We start from the raw sequence: 27,558 nt of genomic DNA on the forward strand, positions 1-27,558 counted from the left end.
GTCTCCGTTATGGGCAATATATGGACATTGAAATTAAGTTGTAACTTGCTTATTTTTTTCGACTGATTTTCAAAATGTTTACTTTAATGGGAATGCCAAAACGTGCGCTGTGAAAAAGAGCACATCTGAAAATAAAACCTGACAAAAACTACAATTCATTGCGAAGGACATTTCTACGTTCCTCTATGTAATTATAAGCGTTGTGCACAACTGTATGCAGCAAAAATGTGCCGGCATCTTAATTCAATTAGAATTATGCAAATATGCATCAAAGGCGCTAACGACTTTGCCCCGCTGAGCTTCGCGATGCCGTAGGCACGCAGGTTAAAAGGGTGATCTCAAGGAACCTCGTCGCACGAAATAATTAGGAGCGCGCAATGGTTCACTCCGACCTTCGGAAACTCAAGGCGTTTCTCAAATTTGCTGTTCGGTTAATGTTATTCAGTGTAAACCAAAAAAAAGGAGTGCCAATGCAAGCACAGGCGTTCCAACTGGGGACACAGTGCGCCAGTGAGTGATGCGTTCAGCAATAAATTGCACTCTCCCAACACACTCACTCAAAGCATCTAATTACCCAAATAAACGAATTGCAGATCTCCTCTGCGCAAAACGATGCTTCGAATGGTGGTTTAAATTGTTCATCAAAAGTTTTTGACTTCGGCCCCTGCTGTTTGGTCAGCCACTGAAAATGAGAGTTTTCCAGTCAACAAGACCAAGCAAAACGCTTCTCTTGCAAAGGCCGGAGCAGCAGTTAGACTACAAGGACGACACTTTTAACACTAAATTGTTTTATACTATTACAGAACAAACAACAGTGTTTTGTTGTATCGCCGATGGAAAGGATGAATGAATCTTGCACCACTCGAGTCAAATATAAAATGTTTATTTGGCCACGATGATGCCATCGGTGTGATCGGAAAAGAATGCTTAGTGTAGCGTGTCGTGCGTACCACGTTTTAAAACGGTAACAAAAATAAATAAATAAATAAACAAATAAAATGATAATTAAAAAAAAAAAACAGGACTTGTACTTCTCTGGGAGTGAAAACTTTCGGCCACATTTAATTTCCACCTCTCAAGTCTAGTCAAGTCAAGTCAGCTTTTATTGTCAAATATGCTCTATGTGTAACATACAGCACATATACATATGTATATATATATATATATACACACACACACACACACACACACACACCACACACACACACACACACACACACACACACACACACACACACACACACACACTTTCTAATTTACTTATCCTCAGGAGGGTTGCGGCCGTGTTGGAGCCTCCCCCAGCTGGCTTCGGGCAGCAGGTGGGTACACTTTGAACTGGTTGCCAGTTAATCATAGAGCACTCAAAGACAGACAACTATTTATATTCACAGTCACACCTCGGGACAATTTCGAGTTTTCACTTAACCTACCATGAGGACCTGGAGAAAAATCACACAGTTACGGGGAGGCACATGCAAACTCCACACAGGAAGGCTGGGACCGGAATCGAACCTCAAACCCCGGACCTCCGCACTGTGAGGCGGACGTGCTAACCAGTACCACCACCCTATCTCCATGCAAGTTATTTGGTGAAATGAATTAAATGCTGTGAAGATAAAATATTAATTTATTTATATAAATTAAGGATATTAGAAATAAGATTTGCTGTAGGTCAAAATGTGTTTTGATGAACTAGAACCATAACCACATTTTTAAAATCGGACATATTAGTTCTTTACACTCATCTCGAACGCTTTGAGGTCGGTACTGGATATTCCGCCTTCCCATCCTCCTCAAATGCAGCAATAGCCCGGCTGTTATCCAAGCACTTCCGGGTTATCGCTCCCTGATCGGATCGGAAAAGAAAATTCCAAAACAAAATCGAGAATCCGAAGATACCCAAGGCGGGGTTTCTGTCTGGAGGCGCCGTCATGTAAACGGAACAGTGATGTTCGAGGACGTCACAAATGAAGAAAATGAGATTTGGGCTCTGAGTGTCTCCGATCCACACTCCGGAACTGAAAGTGTCAGTGGTGCGCCGAAAAGCCAGATGCAAAACTGGAGAAAATAAGAATACGCAAAGAGGTAGCAGTGTCGTTTATGTCCCAATGTAAGATTTCTCAATTTATACGTCAGATGCAACTGGAAGATCCAATTTGATTTCATTCACAGCGTTCCAATGAATTTTGTGTGACCGCTGGAACACTGATTAAATCAGTTAACTATCATCACCTACATTTACTCAAAACAAGATAAATTCGTGCATTTATTGTTTCTATTTTCAATATGTTAATCTCAGTAGTAGTTACAGTGTAAATGTGTTTTGCATAATTTTTTTAAACGACGCCCGGCGACATGAAGGAAGTTCCCTGTACAGTCAAGAAAAAGAAAGGAGGAGCGAGTTCAACCGGCTTGATCTTCTTGTCGATGACCAGTTAAATACCGCGGTCAGGGCAGCCTCCACTCGCAAAATTAAAGTCAAGACAGCTGCCACGGCGATTGTTAATATTGTGCTTTACGGTAATCTTCCGCGAGCTCGCGGGGTTGCCCACCTTCGAAATAAAAGCTGTCCAACTAAAGCATGCACGTCAGTAGTTTGGATTTGATGTAACGTTATAAAATACCTTCTTACCGGCCAGGCAACGATGGGTTCACCTTGGGAGAATGAAAACTGTCTCAGAATATCACCAAGAAACACTATCAAGTGATGACGGAAACCAAAGTTATTGATAACTCTGCGTCAATGACTAAGATTACACCAGATTAAAAAAATAAAAAAATCACAAAAAAAATTAATTTCGTTATACCGGAACCGTCTTTGTCCTGCAGTATATGATGATGAGTATTGGTGTTCGAAGCCCAGTCGTTTTTCATGCTGTCTATGAGAGGTTTGTTTCCTGCAAAAAAAAAAGGCACTTCAATTTTATCTCGCTTCAGTTTTGTCAATCATGCTTTTATAGAATTAATAAAACCATTCACATTGTTGGTTGCTAATTTAACCATCTGGCGGCATGGCTCAGTGGTAGAGTGGTAGTCTTCCAACCCAGCAGTTGGAGGTTCGAATCCCCAACCAGTGCGACCTTGTCGAAGTGTTGTTGAACATGATGATGATAATAATGGTAATACATTGGTGATTTGGGTGATATGTTGGTTAAAAGAAAAATGATTATCAAAAAGAACACCAAGGTTGTGACAGGGTGGAGTTGTCGATAGAAAGGTTAAAGTTGGAGGCAGTTTGGGTGAGGGACCAATGATTAACAGGCGAAATTAAGTGCAGTTTAGAATGAGAACGTTTGTATTCAAGATTTAATATCAGAAAGACAGTTGCACAGGGTTATTGGGGTGATGGATTTGGTGGAGATGTACAGTTGGACATCATCAGCGTAGCAGTGAAAGCGGAGACCGTGATGATGAATGATTTAGCCAAGTGGGAGAAGGTAGGATGAAGAGAAGAGAACCAAGCACAGAGCCCTGGGGGACACCTGAGGGTCAGGGGGGCAGAGGAGGAGGAGCAGTTGTTGATGTGGATGAATTGTTTCTAGTCTGTAAAACATGTATGAAGCCAGGTGAGGACATTGTCTGTGATGTTGATTTCAGGCGAGAGAGTGGGATGGAGTGGTTGATGGTGTCAAAGGTGGCGGTAAGGTCAAGGAGGATAAGGATGGAGAGTAGGCCAGAGTCGGAGAAGAGGAGGAGGTGATTGGTGATTTTAAGGATTGCGGTTTTCGGTGCTGTGTTTTGTGCGGAATCCAGATTGAAATTGTTCGAAGACTTGGTTATTGTCGAAGTGGGCCTTGATTTGGGATGCGATGACACGTTCTATGATAGAAAGGAGAGGTTGGAGATGGGTCGGAAGTTGCTCATGAGGTCAGGGTTGAATCCGGCTTTTTTGATGACGGGGGTTACAGCAGCCAGTTTGAGGGAGGAGTTGACAATTTTGATGACAACGTGAGAGATGGTGGGAAAGCAGTGCTTGACGAAGGAATATGGGATGGGATCCAGTATGCAGGTAGAGGATTTCATTGTTGAGATGATTTTGGTGAGTTCAACAGTGGAGAACAGGTGTGAATTGAGGGACAAAGGAAGGTGGGTGAGGTAGTTAGTGAAATGTAGAGGATGTCGATTTTGGATTGAAAGAAGGATCGGAATGAATTCCATTTGTCGACGGCAAAAGAGGTTGAAATGTTGTCATTAGGTTGTTATCTAATATCAGAGATTTTGGTTGAGGGCAGAGGGCAGATAAAATCCGATACTGTTTCCTTGGCTCATGTCGGACCGACATCAATATCGGATGCGGACACCCCCAATTACAGCTGGGCGAAAGATGTAGTTGAATTGCTTCCTGAATGAAGCTTAATTTCCGATAATAACCGCTGTCAACACGTGCCTCCACGTCTAATTAAAAGGGAACGAATGACTTTAGCAAGTGGTAAAGTCAGGAAGAAAAAAAATCATTCAATTTCTGTCTCAGTTTTCACATAGGGGAAGAAATGGCTTTCTTGGACAATCCAGCTATTATTCTGGCCCACATCAGACAGTCACACGTGACCAGTGATGATACAGGAATGTGTGAAATGGTTCTTATCGACCAGGATGTGGATCTGGAGAAATGTCATCTGGCTCAAGTACCTGGCAGCAGCTATGAGTCATCAATGTTAGGTTCCTTCAATGAGGGGTTTGGCACCACTACAGACAGCCACACTTGTGACCTCTCCCAATCGATGGACATCACCTCCAGCTGGGACTTTGGCATCCGTCGACGCTCCAACACAGGTACATTTATTTTCGGGGGTCACCTGATTTGCAGCGCAGGGTTTTTGTGAGGCTTTTCTTGCACTAATGCATGCAAGGACACACAGAAATCCTGCTTTGCACTGTTTGATGGGTTTGTGTAACCAATCTGGGCCCATTTTAAAATTTCAATGCCAGTGTGTAGTCCCTTGAAGTGATCCCAGATTACAATTGAAGTCTGCAAAAAATAGAATACAGTACTGACAAAAATATGCTCTGCTCTGGGACTCTTACCTTGACAAATTTCGTTTCAGAAGCTCATAGGTCAGATACTATGAATATTATGTGCCACCTGACAGAGCATGTATCTGAAAATGAGATATTTTATTTTCAATGAATGAATAATCCCAGACAAATTTGGCCTAAACTGTGAAAACATCTCCAATGCTTCGCAGGGACTACAATGACATGCAAACCAAATTGTGTGCTATTGAAGGTTGCACTAGGGCAATGCATGCATTTTCATTGTATTTCATAAATGTTGTCAAATAGTGAGGTAAGTACTATGGATTACAATTAACAAGTTACAGCCCTTTATGGTATTTCTCAACTTTGTGGTGTACACGTTTCAATGATAACACTCTAAATTTTCCCTAGGTGTGAGTGTGAATGCGGATGGTTGTCCGTCTATGTGTGCCCTTCGATTGGCTGGCAACCAGTTCAGTTCTGGGCCCCCTAGCGTCTTGTCTAAAGCCAACAGTCTCGAACTTGGGTTTTAAAATGGGCAGTGATTTTAAATTGGACAGGCAATTCGGTGCTGTTGTTAAATCCAGTTTCTTTCATCTTAAGGAGCTGGCTAAGGTAAAGCCCTTCTTTTCTCAGCAGCACTTAGAAATAGTAATGCACAGGTGTCAAACTCCGGTCCTCGAGGGCCGCCATCCTGCATGTTTTCCATTTCTCCCTGTTGCAACACACCCGATTCGCACTTAATAACAAAAGTGTATGTTTTTTAGAGACATTAATCCTTTAAAAGTGGATTGTTTTTAATGACAGGATCCTTTTTTTGACATTTTGTGTTGGTGGGTGTTTCAATTGATTTATCATCATATTGGGGAAATGATAGCTTGAAAACGTTTTACCTGACGAGCAGTTTATGGTGCTGTGGTGTGATGTCATTGAGTTGAACTTTTTCTTTTTTGCGGGGGAGGGGGTGTTTGTTTTTTGGATGATTAAATTGATTTGGGGTTGGAGAATTGAAAGGTTGACTAAATGTTAACTTTGGGCACTCCTGATTCTCATGGTAAAATTGGTGAAACATTGGTCAAGATGTGTATTTCTGGTCAAAAAGCTGCAATCCTTTGAAATGGGGATTAAGAATTGATATGTTGTGGCTGTCTTATTAGGGCTCCAACAAGATAGCCATGAGAAACCCGGGGCTGCTGGTAAGATAAGAGGGATAGTCCAATTTGAAGGGGAAGTCAAGTCAAACATTTTCTTGACAATAATATGGTATATGCACCTTTACGAGTCGAAACGCGGTATTCTGATTAATATTGCATTTGTAGAATATAAATTGAGCAGAAAAATCCAGTGTCCGTAACCCCTCACCACAGAGGTGTGCAGTAGGTATTACAATCAGATGCCCAAGCCACATCATCTGACTCCTCTCAATGTGAAGGAGCAGGGGCTCTACTCCGAACCCCTCCCGGATGAACAAACTTCTCACCTTATCGCTCTCCACCCTGTGGAGGAAACTCATTCCAGCCGCTTGTATCCAGAATCTTGATCTTTCAGTCACACCCCACAGCTTGTGACCATTGGTGAGGGTAGGAACCAGAACCACAACCAGAGCTCCTACGGGGCGGGGCACATGAAATGCCAGTTAATAATCTTGAATGGCGCCGTTTGAGACAACCGCAAGTATTATCATAGACAACATTTGCAATACATCTTCTTTGTACACAGCCGAATTGAATGTGGTAAAGTGAAGCTAAGTGTGAAGTTGCCTCATTCACTTGCTATTTCGAGATGTATTGTCAAAAAACAGCTCACTGGATTAATACCGAATCATTGTTTTTGATTGCATTATGTCATTGAAACTCAATTTCCCGATTTGCCGATTTCATAGCGGATACATTATAATGCAATAGCCACATCCGACAAATTCGCTGACATATCGCTTTGACCGGCTGCCAAATTTAAAAGAAAAAAATGTAAAGGAAAAAGGGAAAAAAAAAAATCTAGCTTCATTTTAAATGCTGACATATCGCTTTGACCGGCTGCCAAATTTAAAAGAAAAAAATGTAAAGGAAAAAGGGAAAAAAAAAATCTAGCTTCATTTTAAATGTCCAAAGAGTTTGTGGATCCCATGGAATCTTCCATATTAACGGTTCAAATGTCTCTTTAGTTCCCGACACTCATGTTATATGCCCCTCATATGCCCCTTATATGGCGTACAGTGACATACCACGACAGTCTAAACCCATAATTTAGGAAACTAAACGTCAGCTAATATGCGATCAATAGTCATCAAAATGTATGTTGAGATCTCTACTTATGCCCACATCAACCTCTGAGAATATCAGAATGATCGCCCAAGTATTACGGATTTTAGGGGAGCGTTTTCCTCTTCATAGAAACGTTAACTACGAAGCTTATTTACATCAATGAGAGAAACACGTCATCCATAAAATAAAAAATATTGGGGAAATATTTTTGGAGGTTGATGGAGCCGTACGTGAGACGCCCACATACATTTTGGAGACGAGGGATTGCAGTTTAAACAACAGGAGCTTTTTTTTTTTGTCCTTTATGTTGAATTGTAGACTGCTGCTCCAAGTGCCAGTCTACCTCAGTGCATCAACATTACTGCTTTGAAGTTGGATCTTTGACAAATAAACATTCACGGTGCACTGCTGCAGGTGCATGGATGAACAAATAATTTTCGCCGGATTGACGGCCACCGGGCCGAATTTTGGTCCCACTGTTGTCCCTGGTGGAAACTATTACTATTAGTATTTATCATCGTCAATCGTTTAGGTCAACGTTGGATCATTCAAAAATCGTCAGTGAACTTTTGGAGTCAGTTGGTGCATGAGAGAAAATAGGATAAATAATTTTGCACATCGGACTTCCTAGGTTTTTTTGTTTGTAAATAAAAGTTGACCGCGCTGACATATCGCTTTGACCGGCTGCCAAATTTAAAAGAAAAAAATGTAAAGGAAAAAGGGAAAAAAAAAAAATCTAGCTTCATTTTAAATGCTGACATATCGCTTTGACCGGCTGCCAAATTTAAAAGAAAAAAATGTAAAGGAAAAAGGGAAAAAAAAAATCTAGCTTCATTTTAAATGTCCAAAGAGTTTGTGGATCCCATGGAATCTTCCATATTAACGGTTCAAATGTCTCTTTAGTTCCCGACACTCATGTTATATGCCCCTCATATGCCCCTTATATGGCGTACAGTGACATACCACGACAGTCTAAACCCATAATTTAGGAAACTAAACGTCAGCTAATATGCGATCAATAGTCATCAAAATGTATGTTGAGATCTCTACTTATGCCCACATCAACCTCTGAGAATATCAGAATGATCGCCCAAGTATTACGGATTTTAGGGGAGCGTTTTCCTCTTCATAGAAACGTTAACTACGAAGCTTATTTACATCAATGAGAGAAACACGTCATCCATAAAATAAAAAATATTGGGGAAATATTTTTGGAGGTTGATGGAGCCGTACGTGAGACGCCCACATACATTTTGGAGACGAGTGATTGCAGTTTAAACAACATGAGCTTTTTTTTTTGTCCTTTATGTTGAATTGTAGACTGCTGCTCCAAGTGCCAGTCTACCTCAGTGCATCAACATTACTGCTTTGAAGTTGGATCTTTGACAAATAAACATTCACGGTGCACTGCTGCAGGTGCATGGATGAACAAATAATTTTCGCCGGATTGACGGCCACCGGGCCGAATTTTGGTCCCACTGTTGTCCCTGGTGGAAACTATTACTATTAGTATTTATCATCGTCAATCGTTTAGGTCAACGTTGGATCATTCAAAAATCGTCAGTGAACTTTTGGAGTCAGTTGGTGCATGAGAGAAAATAGGATAAATAATTTTGCACATCGGACTTCCTAGGTTTTTTTGTTTGTAAATAAAAGTTGACCATATCTCATATATTTTAATTGTGAAGTGGAACCACTTCACAATTGTGTCCCACATGGTGTTGATTCATCACCCCAAAAAAACCCTATTTTATTTCTGTGCGTTTCAAACCTGAAATGTGGCAAAAGCTCAAAAAGTTCAAGTGGGCTAATACTTTCGTCGGGCACTATATTCTTGTAAAGATTTTTTTTCACTTAACTTCCCCCAATGTTCATTAATGTTCATTTTGTGTGAAGCACATTTCCTTTATTTACGCAATGCTTGTTTTTAGTAATATTGAAGAAACCTTTTTTTTTCTTTTTTTTTTTTTGCCATTTTGAATCTGTCTCAAATTTTGTAATTGTGCTTCTTGTTTCAGCCCAAAGACTTGAAAGACTGAGGAAGGAGCGTCAAAACCAAATCAAATGTAAAAATATTCAGTGGAAAGAAAGATCATCTCAATCAGGTAAGTGTTACCTACCATTTCTGAAAGGCCAATATTATATCACATTTAACTCTTTCTCAAGTGTTTTTGTTTGAATGTCTGTGTACAACTTTATTGTCAAGTGTGCTAGATGAAATTTCTTCCCTCTTAAAGACAACATGCAACAAGAGGAGCTGCTGTGGGTGCCTGCGCCGCCATCAGAAGAACAGTTAACATAAAATGACAAAATAAAACAACACAACACATAAGACACAGACAGTCGTGCAATCGGAACCACTTTCCTGCATACACGTTGTTGTTTGAAACAGTTATAGATGAAAGAGGAGCGAACCAAAGCGTCCTTTTCACCAGTGGATCAAAGACGTCATGCTGAAATGTGCACACGTCTGCTACAAGCTAAGTTTAAAAGCAACAAGAAGCTGTAGCATCCATTAACGAAAAAGAGATTGGCTCTCTTCTCCTGTCCCATGTAAATCCGCTTCAATTCCAAGCCACGACTCCCAGTTCCACATACGCATCGGCGCTCTGCGCTGACGCTCCTTTCTTCTCATCGTCGGCTCCTCAAGCCATTCATCCATCCAGCCGCAGACTGTCCATGAGCACCGACCTTTCCGCTGAACAAAGCGGGGCTGTGAAAATGTTGCCCATTACAGGCGCAAAACACAAGCGCCCCGGGCCTGTCCAGCAACGACAGTCAAATGGCGCCGACATTCCTCCCGATCAAAATCAGTGCTGGTAGACGCGTGCTGTCGAGAAGGTGCAACCACCAAGCAGATTCTTCTTCTTTGACGAATGTCGTTGCCAAAAATGAACCTAAACATCTCTGCCAATCAAGTTAAACATTCACGAGTCCCTCTTTGATATCATCTTGACAACTCTCTCATCCACTGAAATTTTAAATGGATTTGAATGGTTTCTGCCTGTACTACATATCATTTGAGGGTGCCACGAATAGCCTCACAGAGTCAATCATCAGTTAATTGGGTAAAACTGTCTCATGACAGTCTAATCCCGGCGTAACAACAACACCATGTGACAAAACAAAAGACAAAAACAACAAACAAACGCAAGGCACTTGAAGAGCACTTGCCGACAGCTGCCTACTTGGGCGCCATCTTGGGGCGGGGGGGGAATAATAAATTACTGTAAATAGTTAATTTTGCCATGAAATGTTTTTTACGACTGAAAATACTAAGTGACGTAGTACCAGTAAATTGTAAGACAAGGGAACCTTTATTCACTTCCTCCAGGATTTTGTGGGCATTTTTTGATTGTTGTGGGCTAAAATAGATGATTTTGTCGACAATTTTCCTAAAAGTTGAAATCAAAGTTTTTTTTTTCTTCCCCTCAAAACCAAATGTTTACAATTAATTGAACTTTTTTTCTGCAAATTTATGTGGAATTTTACAAGACAAGCTTGAAAAGCACCAGATATTTCCAAATACATATATTCTTAATTGAAAAATGTTATTTAGCACACATCTCCCCTGAACATTAGGGGTTCCATCAAATTTGACGGCAAAAGTCTTTTTGTCAATGTGGATCCTCAGTTCTTCTTTTTTTCCTTTTCTTCTTTTTTCTTAAACTGCATCTCAATATTTTTCTTGAACGTGATGATAACCCAGAATGACTCGTCCATTGATGACTCTCACGAATGCTCTCATGGATGGGTAATCACAAACCCGAAGTGGGAATCTGACAGCTGTGCAAGTTGAAACCCAATCTTCACAGATCTGAGAACAAAGAGAGAACTTTTAGCAATAAATATCACATCATCAGCCTGTACTGTGAAACAACTGTAGGTGTGCAATATATCACATTTTCATGTTTTGAATGTTGTCAGGAGCATGTGAAAAAAATATAATGGTCCATTTACAATCATTTTTAGTGTGATGAAGTAAAATCATTAGAAATGTTAAATACAACTGTTTCCCAAGAAAAATGGTGTTGATTTTAATGGTCCAAAATGGCCCAGTAGCCCACGGTTGTGTGTCTCAACGAAAAGTTGAAGGCATACATAACAGCCCAAGCCCGACAAAAATGTCTTGGAGCCTTAAGCACTTTGAGTTGCCTTTTTAATGTCTGAAAACTGCGATCAAATAAAGTTTGATTGATTGATTGGTTGGATTGATATGCTAAAGTCCTCATTTTGAATTGAATTTCAAATTTGGCCCCATTTTAGGCCTTTAACAGAGGTCACATTGTAAAGAACCCCTCCGACAGATTTCATTAGTTTGTTTCGACCTGTGGTTGCTTCAGCTAAAGATGATCAAGACACAAATAAAAAGCATAGTTTTTTTATTTTGCCCAACACTGTAGCCTGGGCGACGTACTGTTTGCGAAGAAAAATGACCCAGATTTTAATGGTCCTAAAATTCATAAAATCTATGGAACTTGGCACACACATCAAAATAACCACTATTTTAAGAGTTTTTTTAGGCAGTTTAAAAAAAATGGCTTACTTGTGCTCGCTACACATTTTTAACAAAACAGCCCCAGTTGACTGTTTCACCAAAATCTACCAAAAGTTCGAGGCGTGACAGCCCAACACCTACAAAAAGTCTACGGGGCCATTTTTCATTTCCTTTAAAATTTGGCCTCATTTAAAAAAAAAAAAATACTGAGGTACATTTCATCAAATCCACCTGTACACTCATTCAATCCACTCCTACACACTCATTTTTAATAGATTTTCCATATTGTGTTCAGAACCTCTGGTGAATTTCAGGCCCAGATACACCTGACCATAAAAATCAGATCACTGTGCGCTGCTCTTCACTGGTGCATGATTAATTATTTGACATTATCAGATATATGCAGTAGTTATCACGTGAGGGAAATTGGATGTTGTTAACCAAGTCAGTGTTTTAAAGCGGTATGGGAAAGAAAATATTTGTTTCTGCTGATGCCAACCGTGATATCGTCCAATGTCGAGCAATAGAAATTAAACAGTTGACTTTTAAATAAAGTTTGACGGAAATTGTTTACTTTTTTGTGCGTGTGTGTGTAATCAAAAAGGAAATTGGTTGGATTAAGGCAAAGTTTCTGTCCGGCAAATGGTGCCACACTGCCACTGATGATCAGCAGTCAAGTATTTTCAAATGTGTGCTGCAGGTGTTATTGGAGTCCCAAGATCGTCTTGATGCAGGACCATCAAAAGACTTTCAGTGATGCTTAAACCTATATTTTTACCATCCCCAGCAAAAGCTGACCAGGAGAAATGTGTGCAGAGGACTCCGAAATACACGCTAACACATTGCTGAATGCTGTGCCACTTTGTATGGCCCAGATGAATGGAGTTCTAATTGGCTCAGAGGTCACTACCATGTTGCAACAGGATTACGGAATCAATCAATATTTGACTGAGTAATGTCTTGGTCTGGAATAATGGGGAGTTTATGGGAGCATACCACAAGTACGGAGTGTGAACCGGGATTAGACCGTCATGAGACAGTTTTACCCAATTGATTGATGATTGACTCTGTGAGGCAATTCGTGGCATCCTCAAATGATATGTAGTACAGGCAGAAACCATTCATGGATTTAAAATTTCAGTGGATGAGAGAGTTGTCAAGATGATATCAAAGAGGGACTCGTGAATGTTTAACTTCATTGGCAGAGGTGTTTAGGTTCATTTTTTTAACATAAATTAGTTATCTCCCAAGTTATTCTTTCAGTGTTCATGTTCAACACGTTTGCTTTGTTGATGGTGTGCATAATATTTTGGGGTGACTGATCACATTTTCTGTACTACAAGGCACTTTGGATTATGAGGCGCACCTTTGACGAATGTCCTATTCTAAAACAGTCTTCATGTATAGGGCGTACTGCATTATAAGGCGCATAGAATAGAAGCTACAATAGTGGCTACGGTTATGCTATGCATCCACTAGATGGTGCTACGCTAAAGGGAATACAATACAATACAATACAGCTTTATTTATAGAGTATAGAGCCTTCACAACTGCTGCAGCTGTAACAATGAGAACTGGTCACAAACTTGGACATGAAACATATAAACGCAAATGACATGACAAAACAATAAGTGAAAGACAAAAGTTATAAGTATCATTGATTCAACAAAAAGGCACACAAACCTCGTGGGCTCACATCCACAAGGGGCTAAATATCCTTAGAGGTCTTGCTTGTCTCCTTCTTTCGTTTGGTCGGTAATTAACTATGCTCACAAAGTAGTTGTCTGGTTGAGTGGGTGTTGGTGAATGCACATGTCAATTAGTGTCTGGTAGAACCTTTTTAGCTTACAATTGGTTCCTGCTAATAATCACCACTAGATGGCAATGGAACACTAACACACAACACAGCTTTATTTATATAGCGCTTTCACAACCGCTGCAGCTGTAACAAAGCGCTTTTCAGAACATTTAAAATACTCCGTCCAAGAAATCAGAATATTGATCCATATATAAGGCACATCATACTATAAGGCGCACTATCGTCTTTTGAGAAAATTGAATGCTTTTTGGTGCGCCTTATAGTCCGGAAAATATGGAATGAAATATTACAGGTTAAGAATCGGGGCCACTGTTTTCAGAGTTCAAATTGAATAAATGGTGCTAACAGGGAAACAACTCAGTGGGGAATATAAAGAGACTGTTACTCCATATATAAGGCAATGCGCCTTATATATGGATTACAGGGCGCACTGTCGGCTTTTGAGAACATTGAATGCTTTTAGGTGTGCCTTATAGTGCGGAAAATACGGTCATAACTCCCAAGTTGCTAATTAACCCAATGCAATTGTTGAAGATTGAAAATGTGTTCATTGCAAATGACCTTATTAATTTTGAATATTTACACTAATTGCCATACTTATTCATGTGCATTATTTTAAATAGGTGTGTCTTGTTTTGGTTTTACTTTCTGTTTAGTGGAGGATCTGGGGTCCTTTTTTGAAAAACGTGACTTTAAAGATAGAATGCGGTCGACATGTGTGAAATCTACTCTTTCGCTACGACTGGAGCAATGTCCCCAGCAGCTCAACAACCCCTTCAATGAATACTCCAAATTTGATGGCAAGGTGAGTTCTGCAGCTTATTTTTTAAAAGTGGCAATCAGACTGTACTTGATGAAAATGTCATACTATGTTTTGAATAAGAAGATTTGTGTTTTCACGATTAAAAAGGAGTTAAATCTCGGTCGTTCATTTCACTCTTAGAATGATTAATGGAACTGTCAGAGGTGAAAGTCCTCCGGATTTTCCCGGAATTCTGGGTTTTTCAAATTTTTATGAAAATTTCTCCAGAGAATTGAGGAAAATTTGCATAATCCGGATATTAGTTGACAACATTGAACGAAGACGCGTTTGAGTTCGTTGTATTGCTTTCACGAGCGTAGCCATATTGAGGCACTAACACTAGTAACAGTAAAGAGATTTTTGTTTGTGTAATCACGACAGAAGGCATGATGGCGTTTGACTAATGGTTTAGTAGAACGAATGGCAACTCGCAACAACAGTAGCAAGCGTCATTTTGCCTCTTGGGTTATAGTATAACCCAAGAGGCAAAATGTTTGGAGACTATCCCCCACGTTCTAGTTGAGATGGTATAACCGTTATACCATCTCAACTAGAACGTGGGGGATAGTCCCCAAACAATTTTCGTCTCTTTATAAACACACCTGCTAAACCCCAGTGGAACGAATAAAAGACGCCGTGGACAAGACAGTTGTCGTAAAAAATATATTTGGCCAAAAAGGGAAAAACACAGATTGGCAGAAAATCGTGTCCCTTCGACTTCGAGTGTCGTCTCGGCTAACTTAGCTTAGCTGTTGTCGTGTGTGACGTCATTTGCGTCGGCGCTGATTGGTTGAAATCAAAAGACGCGCTTGCGTACATGGTCGCGCTGAAACCCGCACAGCAGAGAGCAGCGGACTATCTACTGCTGAGGCTCGCTTAGCTTCAGTGGAGTCGCCACAACAGGAATACCCTCGCCTCGCATTCTCATGGCCTCGCCATATCTTGGAGATTTCGAAATTTCGGCCCGAACGGAAGCCACAAAGGGTACACGTGTGCACACAAAAGGAAGATTAATCATTGAATGTCGAGTATTTGAATAGCGTTTTGTGTAAACTAATTCATGCTTGATCGGCCAAGTGCGTGCGCGCGTGTGTTATTTATTTATTTATTTATTTTCCCGGAATTTTCAGAAAAGTCCACTTTCATCTCTGAACTGTAGTGTCCAAGGAAAGTGGCAAAAAAAGTCAATAAACTTTGTTAAATTTGAGTCCTGTATTTTCCGGACTATAAGCCGCAAATTTTTTCCCCAAACTTTGAAGTGGCTAAAGTATGTACAAATTAGTTTTAATGGCTAAATTTAGCTATTGCTGCTTTTTATCAGGTGCGGTTTGTAGTCCGGTAATTTTGGTAGTTAAGATGGTCTTCACCAGTTGTGTGCTTTATGTTAAAAGGCAATGCGGTTAATGTTTCTGTATTTTCTGTGCTCTGTAAAATCTACCACTTTCTTCAAGGGCCATATTGGCACAACAGCGACAAAAAAGATAGATGTGTACCTCTCAATGCAAATTGGTCAGGAAAAAGTTCATCCCATGGCAGTAGTAACCATAGCCAATGCCCGCGTTCATGACCTCATTGGGCTTATTTGTTGGCAATACACAAGTGAGGGACGAGAACCCAAACTCAAGTATGTACAAACATTTCGATGAGCATTTTCACATTCCCCAAAATTGTTTCAATCTCTTTTGACTAATGTTCACTCTGTCGGCAGTGAGAATGTGAACGCTTACTGCCTGCACATTGCAGAAGATGATGGTGAAGTGGACACAGACTTCCCTCCTCTGGACTCCAATGAGCCAATCCACAAGTTTGGTTTCAGCACCCTTGCATTGGTGGAGAAGTACACCTCACCTGGCCTTGGTTCGCGACAATCGCTGTTTGTCAGAATGTAAGTGATAATTTATTTTAAAAGTTCTCAGATCCATTATGGCATATTATGACTTTCTTTGTTAAAGTCAATAAAATAAACACACTCAAAATGTTTTTATTTTGAGAAGGCTGGAATGGAATGATTGCAGTTCTGTTCATTTTGATGAGGGAAGTTACAGTCATTTTAAATGCTAAGGGATTTGAATCATGATCACGGTCACGAACAAATTCAACTCTCAAATCAAGGTACCGCTGTGTAATCCAGTGTTCTTGTATTGGGAATGGCATAAATTTTACTCTATTGTTATTTAATCTCTGTCCTAATGATTGGGGGAAATGTATAGAAATCTCCATAATTTTCCCTTCCTTATCCATTATAGAAATGCTGCTCAGGGTTTTTCATTAATCCCCGTGGACAGTCTGAAAGTAACCATGAAGGAAATTCTTCAGAAAGCACTCAAGAAGAGGAAAGGATCACAGAAAGGATCAGGTAATGAAACCAGGTGAACGACAGCCAGCGAAGTTTTTCCAAAGGCATCAAAATGGACATTCATGTCAGGGTTTTTTCAAGGCCGCAGACGCTCACCAAATGTTCTCCAGACATTCACTAGATGTTTGTCGACATCTTAATGGGGTTTTTTTTCCAAGGAAATGTTCAACTTGATAAAAATTTTTGAACTTGAGGCGAATGTTGGCGACCTTGTACAAACCCTGACGAGAACGCAACATTCGTTACCTTCGCGAACGTTCGCCCCTCAGTGGGATAGGGGCTTAAGAGGAAATGATTTGCGTGTCAACATGTTGTTACTGATGTCAGAAAGAGTTTCAACTCCCACCTCTGGCAGAACTTGGCCCACGTCCCAGGGGAGGTGGTGGACATTGAGTCGGAGTGGACCAAGTTCCCTGCCTCCATTGTTGCGGTGGCTGACCTGAGCTGTGGCCATAAGGTAATTGGTGCCTGAGATGGCGCCAATCCCCAAAACCCTCCGGTGGATACAGGCAGGCATGCCATCAAACAGAAGAAGTGTCTTTTTGGCCTGTGGGACTCTGGAGGTAGCTGATGGGCACTTTCTGTGAAGCAGAATGCAGCTTTGGGGGTCGCTGAGAGTTTAGCTAATGATTTCCAGACAGCTTCGAGGAAATTCTGGCCCACCATCCGGCGTCTCAGGAGGGAGAAACAGTGCACCATTAACACTGGGTATAGTGGAGATTGGGTGCTGCTGATCTCGACTTGGGACATTGTGATTCGGTTGGGACAATACTTCAAAGACCTCCTCAATTCCACTGACAAGTCTTCCTTTGAGGAAGCAGAGTCTGGGCTATCATGTCTGTGGTTAAAGTCACTGAGGTGGTTCAAAATTAATTTCTGCTTGGCTCTCGACGAAGGCAGACGCTTTTTTATTCTGCTCCTGACCTCTTTTCCTAGCCTCTGCCGTATTTTTCATCCTAAAAAACAAACCATGGAATTGGTTGGCTGGTCTTTCATCACTTTATTACTTCTACACAACATTATTGGATTACCCGTTTTGAAATCAGTCAAGTTAACAATAATAGTTGGTCAAGTATTGTTCAAGTGAGTGGAAACGGGTAACAAAGTTGTCACAAAATCTGAAGGTTATTTATTACACATGACAACTTGACATTTTGGAACAGATTTTAGCAAGAATCATGCAAGTTGACAAATGATTTTCTTTCACGAGGCCACATAAAATGATGTGGCGGGCCGGATCTGGCCCCTGACCTTAAGTTTGACATCTGTCTCCTAAAGACTCAGAATGTTGTTGGGCTGTCCTGGTTGACATGCCTCTACAACATTGCATGGACATTGGGGACAGTGCCTCTGGATTGGCAGACCGGGGTGGTTATCCCTCTTTATAAAAAGGGAGACCGGAGGATGTGTTCCAATTTTGGAGGGATCACACTTCTCATTTTCCCTAGGAATGTCTACTCAGGAGTGCTGAAGAGGAGGGTCTGTCAAGAGCTCGAATCTCAGATTCAGGAGGAGCAGTGTAGTTTTCGTCCTGGCCATGAACAATGGACCAGCTGTACACCCTCGGCAGGGTCCTTGAGGGTGCATGTGAGTTCGCTCAACCAGTCTATATGTCTTTTGTGGACTTGGAGAAGGCATTTGACTGTATACCCCGATTTATCTTTTTTTTTTTTGGGTGAGGGGTCATTATGGGGTATCAGACAGCCTAGTATAGGCGATCCAATCCCTGTATGTTAAGGTGTCCAGTTTGGTGGTTTCAGTACTACACCTCTGCTTCTTCAAGCCGTGATTTTCAACTCTCACTGAAGCTGTTCGCAGCTGTGTGTGAATCTGAGACCATGGTCCTCAGTCGGAAAAGGGTGGAATGCCCTCTCTAGGTTGGGGATGAGATCCTGCCCGAAGGGAAGAAGTTCTTTGGGTCTTGTTGATGAGTGAGGGGAGGACTGAGCGGAAGACTGGCAGGAGAATCGGGGTAAGATGGAGCTGAGCTTAGAAGGTGAACCTCTCGATTTACGGGTCGATCTACGTTCCAACCCTCATCTATGGTCAGGAGCCATGGGTTGTGACTGAAAGAATAAGATCCTGGATAAAAGTTGTCAAAATGAGTTTCCTCGCCAGGGTATCTGGGCTTTCCCTCTAGAGATAGGGTGAGAAACTCGGTCATCTGGGAGACTCCAAGTTAACCTCCTGCTCCTCTGCATTGAAAGGAGCCAGATGAGGACGCCTCGCTGGTGAGGAGTTCCAGCCATATCCCACTGGGTGGAAGCCCCGATGCAGAATTTTGAAGTAAATTCTAAATGGCGCATGTCCTCTGAGATTTTAAATAGCATATGGCTCCAAGAGACTTTTTCGTAGGTGGTGGGTTGCAAAAATTAACCATTTTTTGAAAATTAGTTGTAAACAAATAAAATATTGGTCATTTTGTCAGGCCTTTCATGAGTTTTCATCAACATCTTTCTCTAATTCTGCATCTTTTTTATTGGCAAACTGCGCATTGTCCCTGCATTAGCGATTCGTGAAGTCACAAAATCCGTGTTTTACATCATAAAGGCCGAAACACTCTTCCGAGCAAATGTAAGGTAAATCTGATTAACACGCACTTCGATGAAAATTAAGTTTGTAGATGTCTTGGAAATCTTAAGAACGTAGGTTAATCAGGGTCAAGTTACAGCAGCTTTTATTGCCACAGTGAATAATTAGACTTTGCGACACTGTAATGGCCACGCCCTTTGCTGATGTAAATTAATACATTTCTTGTTGCCACTAGGCGCCACAATACATATAACAAAATATTTTTATGTAGATGTCTTCATGTCACGACTATTTATATATTTATATATAGTTTTTGGAGCGTGTGCATGGGATTTATTAAGCATTTTTTGGAGCGAAGGAAATATGAAACAATGAAAATTTGATGCCCGTCCCTCTCATATAGTTTTTCACAAAGATTTTATCCCCTGTTGTTGTCCCAGGTCTTAAGATGGCTCAGCCCAAGTCTGAAGTCAATGGGAGGCCAGTGGTGAAAAAGTATGACCCTCTTAAATGGGGAAAAATTGGACATTTGAAAATTCATTGCTCACATTCTGTTAATTTTAGACTATCGGTGCAGTGGACTTTTTGTACATCTCCGGGTGCTACACATGCCTGCCAATTTTCATAGGCCTCGGTCAAATGTACCGGGGTTGGTTTTTATTTTTCCGCTGTAGGTGGTGCTAAAGAACCATTTTGTTTTCATTAATTAATACAACTTTGACATATAAAATTTTGCACCAGGCCCGAAGAGTAAGCACATTTTTTGTGAGTTTTCATACATGATTAGGATTTTGTGTTTACTTTTTTCAATTGTTGTAACGTGTTTAAAAAAGTTTTCTAATTTGTTATCGTAATTGTTTGAATTAATACAAATGAAAATAATAAAGTAGTTTAGCTGGGAGCTGTTATTTCACTGCTTTTTACTGATAAGTTTTTGCAGTGGTACCATTTCATCCTGGTGTTGGGGTACTTTTTGCAGGTATAGTACCAAAGTCAAGCTTTTGTATGGTGACAACTGAAATGTTTTGTTTTCACTGGACAATCAATAATCAAGTTTAACTGTCATCCAAAACAGGGCCTCTGTATCGTTTGGAGAAGCAAACAGACCCAAATGTTGCAGTAGACCTAGATTCCACTCTTGAAAACCAGAGCACCCTTGAGTTTTGCCTCGTCAGAGAAAACAGTAAGTCTTTCCAGAATCTTTATCATTTTATTTATTTATAGTATGACTATACAGTATATCAGTCGACAGAAAATATAACAGATCTATCTATCTACCTATCTATCTATCTATCTAGCTAGCTAGCTACTGTATGTATCTGTCTGTCTACCCTGATGCCTGTCTGTCTATTTTATCTGTCTAATGTGTCTTATTTTAATCTCCAGGTACCAGAGGTGAGGAGAGTTCGGAGGAAGACCCACCCATTGACATCACTTCAGTCCAAGATATGCTGAGCAGCCATCACTATAAGTCATTCAAGATTAGTATGATCCACAAGCTGCGTTTCACAACAGATGTTCAACTCGGTATGTCCTGCAGGCTGATATGTATCGAGGGAATGTGTTCATCCCATCAAGTCTAATTTTATATTTAATAGACCCATTTTGTATTTATCTAATATTAGTTAATGTCAGTATCTTGTTAGACAATAGATTGAAATGTCCGCTGTTTACTGACTGCTTTGGTGTCTGAAAATGTTAACTGATTTAATGCTAGACGTTTTTCTCAAATTGGGAAAGCGGCTGCCAGCCATTATTGACCATTTTCACAAATTTTTGAAGGCCAACAGGAAATTGTGTTCTGTAGCTATATAAGCAATGGAAAGCATTAACCCTCTTCTTTTATCAGGAAAAAAACTGAATTTCTACCTTGAACCATTCTCGAGTAAACAGTAGTTGAACAATGGTAAATTTCTTGAAAATACTCCTGTCCAAGAAAAATTCTGAGAAAAAGAGCTTTTAGTGAAAGGATGCATTTCAAGGAACACTTTCACCTATATGCTAATTTGTGATACCTCAAATATCTAAACAATACTTTCCTACTAAATAACAACATAAACAACACAAAAAACAGTTTCTTGCAAGATAAACACTGCACTGATGCATGACCTATGCATGAAGTTTGCATGAACTTTTCATGAACGATGAACTTTGTGCGCGCGTGTGTGTGTGTGTGTGTGTGCGCGCGCGCGCGCGCGCGCGTGAGACGTGAATGACAAGGATGACTGTCACGATTGTAAAAAGTAATTAAACAATACGAGCCCATGACTGACGTGCCATGTGGTGAGTCCGAATTTTTTCACAGTGCTTGTATATTGGTTAATACATTCATATTCGGATATAAAAAGCCAATCCTAAACGTTGTTTTTTGCTCTTTTATCAAGGGTAGCCACTCTTCACATTGCAGATGCGTCTCAAAAGCAAAAAGTATGAATGCCCAAGTCACTGTTCTGCTTCTTTTTCACAAAAAGGTTGTTTTCTCCACTTTTGGCGAGAAATGGCTGTATTTTGGGAAAACAATTTATGTTCTACTGCTACTTACTGAAGAGCAGAATTTATTTTTCCTCATGAAAAAAGATTTATTTTTTTGGTAGATTCGTTGTGGGTGTGTGTATGTGTGTGTATGTATGTGTGATAGATGGATAGAAATCATAAAGCACAATTTTCTACGGGTCTTGAAAAATCCTTTCGGCTAAATAGCTGGCAATGGATGAGTTAATAATTTTAACTTTTGGGGGTCTTGCATGCATGCTACTGATTTGGTGGCGATATGATATTTGATCAAAATGTTTCAGTGTTTCTGGATTAATGATTAAAATGCTTACTGTAACTGTATTATTATTCTTGGTTTACATCAACCATACGGTATCAGTTGAGTCTTTTGGAACCCAAACTGACCATCTCATACAATTTATACTGTATCCCTTAGTATTTTATGGAGCTTGACTTTTGACACTGGTATGTCTATAATGAGGACAACAGATAAATAACTATGTGCATTGAAATAGGGGCGATATACATCCTAAGTGCTCATGGCTTGGATTGCAGCAGCTTTAATTTGAACAAAATTAAAAAAAAAAAAGTGAAATGACAATCATTAATTTGCTTTCAGGGATTTCAGGAGAAAAGGTAGAAATTGACCCTGTCACCAATCAGAAGGCCAGCACAAAGTTTTGGATTCGACAGAAACCCATTTCTATCGATTCGGACCACCTTTGTGCCTGTGACCTTGTCGAAGAAAGAAGCCCCAGTAAGTGCAATGTATCGTAATACAGTAATCCGCCTTCCCCCTTTGTTTTGGTGCAATGGATTCAAAATGCAATGCTTCTTTATTGAGGTACTTTTTTTTCCCCATTATGCAAACCCAGTGTTTATATTCAAACAGAATATTACCAAAGCTTACAAACCCGAAGAGACTTTATGTAAATAAATCCTGTTGGTGGTGTGACTTTAAACAGCTAAACATTTTCATGTGGTCGTTAAAACACACGCACTCACACAAAAACTGATCAATACAACAGGTCATTTACTAAAGACAAATTCCAAGTAGTCAATGCTCAGTTCCACTTTGCCTCTTGTAATCCGTGAGGTTTTTTATGTCTTGTTTAAACTTTGCAGCTTCCACTGACTTGTTTTTGCCATGTGAAAAGTGTTTCGTAGTAGTGCTATTGGTTTGCACTGGAACAAAATAGCGTACACCCGCTTTCGTGTGGGACGTCTGGGTATTGGTTTGCACGGCCATTTACTGTGATTTTTAATAGATAAACGCTTCACGTATTCTCTGCTCCACATCACACTCAGCTGTCAACATTCGTCAACATAGAAAAAAAGGATGTGACATGAGGGCTTTTTTCTTCATGAATTCAGCTAGTGCCATTTCCAGTAAAGTGCCTATGAGCCATTTTAGGCAAAATAAATTCCCAAACTAATGTGAAACGTGCATTTTCAAAACATAGATGTTGCGGGAAAGTTGCTGTGTTTCGACAAAGTTGTGGATAAATGTGATTTTGTGGGATTTTCTTGATTTTGCATTAATAGTTGAAATCACGACTTCACAAATCCTGGAGTGACTGGACACCTGTTACACTATATTTGTATTATAAAAAGTTTTTTTCCTTTTCACAGGAATTAAGAAACCAAACACTACCGTATTTTCCGGATTATAAATCGCTCCGGAGTATAACTCACACCAGCCATAAAATGCATAATAAAGAAGAAAAACAACATATAAATCGCACTGGAGTATAAATCGCATTTTTTGTGAAATGTATTTGATAAAATCCAACACCAAGAACAGACATGTCATCTTGAAAGGCAATTTAAAATAAAAAGAGTACAACAGGCTGAATTAAGTGTACGATATGCTAACTTTACATGACGCATAAACGTATACGTCAGACCCGATCGTCAACTTATCAACACCGACCTAGAGCGCCCTCTTGCGGTTTGATGTGAAAATAACTTGTCAAATTGTATAATTATGTGTTAATAATTTCACACATAAATCGCTCCAGAGTGTAGGTCGCACCCCCGGCCAAACTATGAACAAATCTGCGACTTATAAACCGGAAAATGCCTTACTTATCAAATTGATTAACCCACTAATCAAGCAAGTGTGATCAGCGCTGAAGGTTGACATTGGTGCCTTTTGATAAACAATGGTTGATCACCATTAATTTGGAAATGTTGTAGGGCCATTTCTAAACAATTTGGAATTCATCATTCAAGTCATTCAATATCTAGCAAAGGTTCAAGCCCTTCTCAGCCACACACCAGGTTATGGACAGCAAAACATCTGATGTCACACAGATCAGCAATGGAATATCTCCGCATTTACTGAGTTATTGAGTGTTTTCTTTTTTTTAAAACTTACTTATCTTCCTCTCTTTGCCTCTTCCAGACCATGCCATATTCAAGATCACTTACATGAGCAACCATGACTATAAACCTCTCTACTTTGAGTCTGATTCTGCCACAGTCAATGAAATTGTTCTAAAGGTGAGTTTTTAACTCGCAGATGTCTGCGATGAGACAATAAATGAAATGGGTTTACACACGCGCACACACGCAGGTAGTCCTCACCTTACGAACGTTCAACTTATGAACACCCGATCACGCAGCCATGAGCACCCCCCCCCCCCCCCCCCCCCCCCCAAAAAATGAGGATTTCGCGCCATTGTTCCTGAGGAGGTTACGTCACGGTCACCCTCCTGCCTTGGGGGTCGGCTTTTGGAATTGGACCGACCCTTCAGCCGAGTGTGAGCGTTTAAAGCACCTCATTTTCATATAGGTGGTGAAGGGTGTCCCCTATAGATGTGGACTTTGGGGCGGGGTGGGGGGGGGATAAATCAAGCTAACCCTTACAGATTTAAATGAAATATATAACGACCCGTGAACAATTCAGATGAGGAAAAACCTCTCAGACCGCATTCTGTTTGAGTATCTTAGTGACATGGACAAAAAAACAAACAGATTTGACACCTAAGAGGCACTTAACCCGATTTCCTCATTTCTGGCTCTTTTAAATCAAGCATGAAAAGGCTAATCGTTTTCTGGTCTTTTCAGAGGGTGAAGTAGGCCCTTAGTAGAAATGTCCACATATATTTTGGGGCCGATTAATCCACATTATTTCGCCATTATTTGCGCTGTCAAAAAAGTGGCCGGGCCATTCGCTCTTACCGTCTGAGTTAGGGACCGTCCACAAATGACATGTTCTAGGTCAGTGGTCCCCAACCTTTTTTCTGTCACGGACCAGTTGAAACAAGTACATGCTGTTCGTGGACCGGCAACCATTTTTATCATTGCTTTTAAATTGCCGGTTTTGAGGCACTGGTACCGACACCAAATAGAATTAGAATAATTTTAATTTTATTAACATCATTTTTTTTCATTCATTTCAAACTGTTATTCTACTGTGCAACAAAATGTCAGATCCTGCTTACCAATCAGGCTATCGGGAAAATCCTGGCCGACTCTCCATTCAACGGGTTAAAACTCTCCTTATCCCTCAGCCCGCTCTAACGCAGTCACCGGAAGGGACGGGAATTTTCCTAAATCGGTGGTAGAGGGTCGTCTAAGTTCTTACTACTGTACCTCGGTTTTAAGAAATCAGTCCTGTTTTAAGCTCTTTCATCCACCTTAATTGAGTAACCTTAAGCCAAACTTGCAGACAGCATTCAAACAGACACAGCAATCTTTATTTTTCTCCAGTGTGTGAACAATTGTGTCGCCTTCCGAATTTTTGTGCAGTGAATAGTTTCATTTTCATGAAATGCTATTTATCCATAGGTGAACTACATCCTCGAGTCAAGAGCCAGCACCACACGGGCTGATTATTTTGCCCAGAAGCAGAGGAAGCTCAGCCGTCGGACAAGTTTCAGTTTTCAGAAAGAGAAGAAGGCCGGCCAGTAGAGAGACTACATTTGTGCAGTTATTATTTTGTCAAGAAAACTGTAGTCCGACTCACAAAGAGCCTCATGGAGACTTTTCAACCGAAATTCACTGAATAAACTCGCCAACAACCACAGATTAGAAGATCGAAGGATTGAGTCCAATGTCCCAACAGACGACAAAATAGCAATATACATAAATTATCTAGATTGGTTTTATTGGGTGGCAATAGCTCACCTGGTAGCACTTGTGCTTTGAAGCCAGAGGAACACAGTTCAAGTCCTGCTGGGGATAAAATGTGAAAATGCCCACTCGAGGTCCAGCACTTTTTGTGGACCCTTTCATTCTGACTTTTTTCCTTGAATGTCTGCATGCATTTGATCTGCTTTTGTGTCGTGTGCAGCACACACAAAAATATACAGCAGCGTTGATTTTTTTTTTTCCCCTCAATGGGTTACAATGACTAAAAAAAATTTGCAAAAGAAAAATTTTAATTTATAAACAGTCCACAAAATGGCATTTTTATCTATTCATCATTTATGTCCACAGATGTAGCTTTGTTTTGGTTCCCAAAATCAATTTACAATGGATGTAGAGTAGTGGTTCTTAATCCGGGTTTGATCGGTCTCCGGGGTTCGACGGAGCCTTGCCTTGGAGGTGAAGACATACCCCACTCAACATGTCAAATTAGTTCTGACACGCCCGCTGCAGATGACCACATATCGATTGTTCAATCAGTGCTGCTGGAAATGTAGTTCGCTCAATCGTCAATGTGTGACTGTCGTGATAGTATGTCATGTGATTTTTTTTTTTTTTTTTTTAGAATTTTTTTTTTAATACATGCTATGTCGAGCAAAAATACAAAACCAAAAAAAACAAAAAGAAAGCGGGCAGACAAATATGTACAACATGGATTCACATGCATCACATAAAGTGATGGGACTCAGTGTCCTATCTGCATAATTTGAGCAACTCAAAACTGAAGGAACACTTCTTGATTCATATTTTGATTTTTCCCCTTATGAAGTGTTCGGTGAATGTGCGTATGAACAAGTTGTTCTGTACCTTTAACAAGGTTAAGAACTACTGATATTGAGTGAGTCTACACACCCATGGTCAAATGTTAGGTTTTTATAACATTAAAACAAATCTCTTTTTCAATCTGACCAAGACTAACTTGACTTGACAGCAGCACGGTGGGAAAAAAGACTATCAACAGCCGTACTAAATGGAAAATATGGATTAAACAATTTTACACATTTGACAGTTCGATCATAAAACCACAAAAATCAGACAGAACATCTACAAATTGATGTGTCTGCCTTCTAGTTATCCAACAATGTCGTGAATGCATCCAGTTAGCCTCCGTCACAGGTGTCAATCTCTCGACCTCGGGGCCAGATATGGCCCGCTACATCATTTTATGTGGCCCGCGAAAGCAAATCAAACATGTCAACTTCCATGATGCTTGCTAAAATCTCTATCAAAATTTAAAATTCTTATGTGTCATAAATAAGTGAGGTATTGTAAGCATTTTCTTGTGACTAAACCCGTCATTTCAGGAACTTAAACCAGTATTTTTCAAACCCTGTGCCAGTGTGCTTGCGAGACATTGTCCGGTATGCCACGGGAAAATAACCAATTTGTATGCCTGTGCGGTCTATCGCCCAGAAAGTAATCATGTAGTACCCTCTCATACCAATAGGGAGCAGCAACAGCTAGCCAATTGCCTTGTGTTTCGACCACTAGAGACAAGCAAATTTGTGCCACATGAATGCAGGACGACAGTGAAGCAATAAATATTAGAGATCATAAAATACCTTTTTCTTTGTGTTCATTTGATTCCAATTCAAGCTGTTATAACGTCATTCTTCAATGTTAAATACGGTTATGGTAACACTATAACACGTTAATTGTTAAAAT

At 40.3% G+C, this 27,558-nt stretch overlaps 1 protein-coding gene across 2 annotated transcripts; it reads left to right on the forward strand.

Moving 5' to 3' along the window:
* Positions 1–1,817: 1,817 nt before the first annotated feature.
* On the forward strand, positions 1,818–26,442 carry mapkap1 (MAPK associated protein 1). 2 transcript variants are annotated; one of them, XM_019894650.1, is made up of 12 exons: positions 1,818–2,110; positions 4,472–4,773; positions 9,257–9,343; positions 14,212–14,360; positions 15,809–15,981; positions 16,066–16,242; positions 16,604–16,713; positions 20,321–20,428; positions 20,632–20,772; positions 22,358–22,495; positions 24,146–24,243; positions 25,534–26,442. In XM_019894650.1, the coding sequence occupies exons 2-12, from the start codon at positions 4,491–4,493 to the stop codon at positions 25,654–25,656; spliced, it is 1,587 nt and encodes a 528-aa protein (XP_019750209.1). In that variant the 5' UTR covers positions 1,818–2,110; positions 4,472–4,490; the 3' UTR covers positions 25,657–26,442. The 2 variants fall into 2 exon arrangements, with proteins under 2 accessions (XP_019750209.1, XP_019750217.1); XM_019894658.1 differs by having other exon boundaries at positions 1,818–2,085.
* Positions 26,443–27,558: the final 1,116 nt, after the last annotated feature.

The sequence above is a fragment of the Hippocampus comes genome, unplaced genomic scaffold (genome assembly GCF_001891065.2).
Source record: "Hippocampus comes isolate QL1 unplaced genomic scaffold, H_comes_QL1_v1.1 scaffold123, whole genome shotgun sequence".
NCBI classification, from domain to species: Eukaryota; Metazoa; Chordata; class Actinopteri; order Syngnathiformes; family Syngnathidae; genus Hippocampus; species Hippocampus comes.